Source organism: Arachis stenosperma, chromosome 5 (assembly GCF_014773155.1).
Source record: "Arachis stenosperma cultivar V10309 chromosome 5, arast.V10309.gnm1.PFL2, whole genome shotgun sequence".
Classification (NCBI taxonomy): domain Eukaryota; kingdom Viridiplantae; phylum Streptophyta; class Magnoliopsida; order Fabales; family Fabaceae; genus Arachis; species Arachis stenosperma.
This window is the reverse complement of record NC_080381.1, coordinates 126,578,659-126,584,194: the sequence shown is the minus strand read 5'-3', so window position 1 is coordinate 126,584,194 and position 5,536 is coordinate 126,578,659. Positions and strand designations below refer to the sequence as shown.

General features: G+C 25.1%; 1 protein-coding gene across 1 annotated transcript; it reads right to left on the bottom strand.

Moving 5' to 3' along the window:
- Positions 1 to 3,448, bottom strand: LOC130978991 (methylecgonone reductase-like). The gene is made up of 4 exons (XM_057902329.1): positions 3,132 to 3,448; positions 2,343 to 2,586; positions 295 to 474; positions 1 to 216 (listed from the first exon to the last, which is right to left on the bottom strand). Exons 1-4 carry the CDS (start codon positions 3,446 to 3,448, stop codon positions 1 to 3), a joined length of 957 nt encoding a protein of 318 aa, XP_057758312.1.
- Between the last annotated feature and the right edge of the window lie 2,088 nt (positions 3,449 to 5,536).

The window sequence follows — 5,536 nt, the reverse complement described above, 5'->3', positions numbered from 1 at the left end:
TCAATCCCAAAGTTGGTCCAAGGTTTGGTAAGGTCCATGTTGAGCCACAAAACGTTCCCCTCCGAAACCCCTAAACTGTGGTATCTCCTTTATCTTCTCCAAATGATTGTCACTCAGCTTCCAATCAAAAATTCGAAGATTTTGCTTCATTCTGTCTTTGTTGAAGCTCTTGACTATTGGAATAGCACCTTGTTGTATTATCCATCTCAAAGCAACCTGCAATTGTGCAAAGAATGTTGATATAAGAAGAGTAGAAATATATATGGTAGTGGGAATTGGGAAATTGTGACTAACTTGTGGGAGAGTGTTGAGTGTGTTGGTGGCAATGTCCTTAAGTATTGGACTGCCCATGACAGCAAGTGAACCCCAGACAGCACCATTAGCTCCCAAAGGAGACCATGCAGCCACATGTATTCCTTTTTCCTTACAGAACTCCCTTAGTTTATCCTGTCGCCATGCTACATTCATTTCCACCTGTAACCATCAATGCATTCTCAATGTTAGACAAATACTACAAACTAGTATAATTATAATAAATCTGGAGTACAGCGTAATATTAAAAATTATATATATTTATAGATGTTAAGGTAATATTGAATTTTTGTCTGTTAGTATTACTCAATTAAAAGTTTAAAAATAATTAAGGATAAATAAATAAATTATTGTCTTATTATGTCAAATAAATAAATAAATAAAACCCATTGTATGTTTAGCAAACGAATGGAAAATATGTGTTGTTGTGTTTATGTATTTCTGAACATAGACACCAACCAAATACATCCTTTTGCAAGGAGATTTAATTTGCAAGTGTGGATTTAAAGTACTTAATAGTAAAATAATGTGTTTAGATAATCGATAGAAAATAATTTAAAATTTTAAAAAGTTTTAACAAGAAATTTTAACTATTCAAAATATTGGATTTCAATTTCCACCAATGGAAAGGAAATTTCTATCCCTCTTTCTTGCCTAAACTAACAAAGAGAAGAGTCAACCACATTAAATGAGGAAAATATATTTTTTTAAAAATAATATTAATGACACAAATTTATTATTTTATTTCTTTGAAAATGAATATTTGTTGAATACATGAAGTTGATGTAATTACCTCATAAAAAAGAGAGAATTATATAAATACATGTAATTTATTTACTTCATCCAAACATTTGAAATTCTTTGAAATTTAAAAATATTTTTTATCCAAACACAACCAACACAGTTTGTTTGGATGAGATATTTTTAGGATAGAAGAACGTATGCTTTTAAAGCATATAAAAATTCTTAGAAATAAATAAATTTTGTGTTTGGATACTTAATTGAAATTATTTAATTTTAAAAAACTTTTAATAAATACTTGTACAAAAACCAGGAGATTTTCATTTTTATTTATATTTAGAGAATTTTAGTTTCCAATTGTTCTCTCACATCAAAATATATTTATATGCATTAATCACCTATCTAAACTAGTGAATAGTAAATCAATTACATTAAATAATACAAAAGCATAGGAACATTAAGAAAACATTAATACAAAATATATTTTTCTTGTTCATTATTAGCGACAATATAGTGTAATAGCAACAGAAAAATTGAACAGCAAATTTTGTCAAATTTTAGCGATAGATAAAATGTCTGTCAAAAAATTCATCGCAATATTCTCACCTTATATAGTGAAAAATTTAGAGACGTTTAGTTAGTGACGAATTTGATAAAATAAATTTGTCACCATCATTTTTAAAAAATGGGTTTCTAGACTTGGCTTAGCGATAAATTAGTACCGAATTTAAAATCTCATCACTAGCCGTTAGCGGCGCCACTTTTACTATATAGTCGGATATTATTCGTTACTTTGCAAAAATAATTAGAATTTGTCTTATTTAACATGTATAATTCTAGTAACAATTAATAAATAATAAATAAAATAATTTATTATTAACAATCATATCTCTCACTAATTCGTGAAACGGAAATCTTCAGTAACAGAAAAAATTGGCCAACAATAATTAAAATTTACATTATTTAGTATTTATTAATTGTTCTAACAATTAATGAATGCTAAATAATTGTTGAAATTAATTTTTGTGTTTTTGTAATCATATTTTATGACAATAAATTTACAAAAATATAAACTTGTTACATTATTGATTTTACATTGATTTGAATTTTTCATTATATTATACTTACTTCAAAATAATATAAATTATTCCTCAAATTTAATTACTTTTATTAATTTTTTACAAAATTCAAAAAATAAAAATAAAAAATATTAAAAATAAAAAAAATAAAATCGTAAACCAAATACACCTTTACAATTTCACATACAATTTTAAGATAGAGAATTGTACCTGGTTAAGAGCAGGAGGAATAGTTGCATTTTCTAGAAGTTGTGAGAGCTTCTTCACACCAAAATTGCTAACACCAATTGACTTAGCTAAACCCAATTTGGAGCACAGTTCCATATCCTCCCATGTCCCTTTAATGTCCAAAGGAAGAATGTCCCCTTCCATGAACTTGGTCCCTGTCACCCCTTTTCTCAACCTCACTGGAAAATGGATTAGGTACAGATCCACATACTCTAGGCCCAACCTCCTTAAGAGCATTAATCAATTTTCAACCCAAAATAAAAATTAAAAACTCATCAATTAGACAAAATCAAAACCTCTAAACATAATAAGGGAAAAAAAAAGAGCATATACTATAATTTTTATGGATGAACTTCGTCATTTTTATTCACGAAACTCATATATCAAAAACCCTCGTCATTTAGACAAAACAAATTAAAGAAAATAATAGAACAATTATACAATATCAAACCCAGCAAATATAACAATAATTTTCTTTTAAAGAGTCAAAGAAAATAACTTTTTTTTATTTTACTGTATATTTATTCGAAAGACAAAGCGTTTTTCTATAGTTTGAACATTTTTAATTGGTCTCCAACCATTGAAATAATTAATCTAAGCATCCCTTGACACAAATCGCAGTTTACATAAACCAGTTACGACTTAGATAATTAGGAATCCATTAAAAATTTTCGAATTGTGAATACGAAAAAATGTTCAAATAAAAAAAAGGAGAATTACTCAAACAACAACAATAAAATAAATAAATAAATAAAAGGAGAGTAGAATTACTGTAGTGATTTGTTGAGTGCGGGTAGGACAAGGCCAGGATGAGCATCAGTACACCAGAGCTTGGAAGTGACAAAAATGTCAGTCCTACTCTTAAGAAGACCTTTCTGAAGTGCAAGTGCTATGGCTTCGCCAAGAGGTCCCTCAGAGCCATAGTATGCTGCGGTATCAAAATGTCTGTAACCAGCTTCAATTGCAGCAATGAATGCAGGGATCAGTTCATGAGATGGTGGCAATGGAACAGTACCAGTCCCAAATCCTATCATGGGCATCTTCTTCCCTGAGTTTAGCACCACTTGTGGTACTTCATTTCGATCCATTATTATTATTCATGCAAATCAAAAAACTTAGCATCAAAAGGGGATATATATATATATATATATGCGCATGATGAGTACTTATTTATTTATTAGTTTATTTTTTTACCGTAATGTTAAAAGAGATAATATTTAAAATTAACTTATATAACATAATATTGATAATTTTATATATGTCATAATATTATTTTTTTTTTAAATTTAAACTATTAGAAGGAGACAACATAAATGGTTAGGGTTAAGTGCGATTTTAGTTCTTAAAATATAGGTTAAAAATTTTTTTCGTTTCCAACTTTTTTTTTGCATACAAAATCGTTTTTACTATAGAAATCAAAATCGTACGGAGATGACAGTAGAAGCAGAGGCAGAGGTGAATCGTAAATAGCTTCTTCTTCTTCTTTTCTTTTCCCTTTTTTTCTTTCCTTTCTTCTTTGCAAGAGCAGAAATACTTTTTTCTTTTTTTCAATTTTATAATTTTATAATGACGATTTTAAAATTTGGTTTTAAACCTTAGGAACGATTTTGTATACAAACAAGATTGAAGATGAAAAAAATTTCCAACTTATACTTTAGAGACCAAAATCGTATTTAACCCAAATGATTATATCTCTGCACATTCTCTCAAACAAGAACCTCTTTTAAACTTGCTTGAATTTTGTATATGCATTCTTTTTTTATTTTTTTTATTTTTTTTTTAGATTCACCAAGATAAATTCTAAATTTTTTGGATATAGAACTCTAAGTATAATATTTGGTAACAAAAAAAAATAAACAAAGACGATCATAATTTATTTATTTAGTACTCATTAATTATTACAACAATTAATAAATGCTAAATAAAATAAGTTATAACTTTTTCTTTTGTTTTTCTAACATACTTACTAGAACTGTAATACGACAATACTATATTATGATATCATTTCTCCCAAAAATTTAAACTATTAAAAAAAATAATATAAATAATTATATCTTTATAATATATATAATATCTGTAATTATATATTTACTATATCTAAAATTATATAATTATTTTAACAATAATAAATGAATACTAAATAAAATAATTTTAAATTATTGGAATTAATTTTTATTGTGCTCAAATATTATTGATTTTTTTTTGAAACATGCATGCACAAAGCCATTGGTTAATGTATGTTCAAGACTGCGCCGTCAAAGGATTAATTAGGTGCATTGAATATATACTTTTTGACTACTTGTTTCGGTTTATTACTTTAATTGTTGCAATAAATTTTATCTTTACACGTCATTAATAATAAGATTGAATATATATAATAAGTAATTATCTAAATCAGTCTCCAAAAATTTTAAAAATAGACATTTTAGTCTTTAAGAAAAATTAATACACAAATTAATCCGTAAAATTTTACTCCGATAAACAAATCAGTTCCCAATTCATTTTCCGACAGAGTAATTACCCAGATCAGTCCTCAAAAATTTTAACAACAGACATTTTAATTTCCAAAAAAATTAATGTACAAATCAATCTCCAACGTTTTTCTCTATTAGACATAACAGTCCTCCATCCAAAAATAAAATAAAATAAAATAATAATTATTATTAATTGCACAATAATATTATACTATAATTTTTTGTATTTTTAGACAAAAATAATAATAAAATTATTTATTAGATTCTTATTTATATAAAATTATTAAATAATATTCTACAAAAATAATAATCAATAAAATTATTAAATATTATTCTACAAAAAATTTAAAATTAAAATTATTTGATATTTTTGTATTTAATATAATAAAAAGATGTTCTATTTAAAAAAATATATGTTTGTATTAAAAAAATTTGTATTAAAAGAAAATATTTTAATTTGGATTTATATTAAATACATGTTTCTTTTAATATAAACATATTTTTTAAAATAGTACATCTATTGATTATATTAAATAAAAAAAATATCAAATGGTTTTAACTTTAAATTTTTTGTAAAATAATCTCTAATAATTTTATTGATTATTATTATTATTATTATTATTATTATTATTGAGTGAATATATATAAGAATCTAATGAATAAATTTATTATTATTTTTGTCTAAAAAATACAAAAATTTAT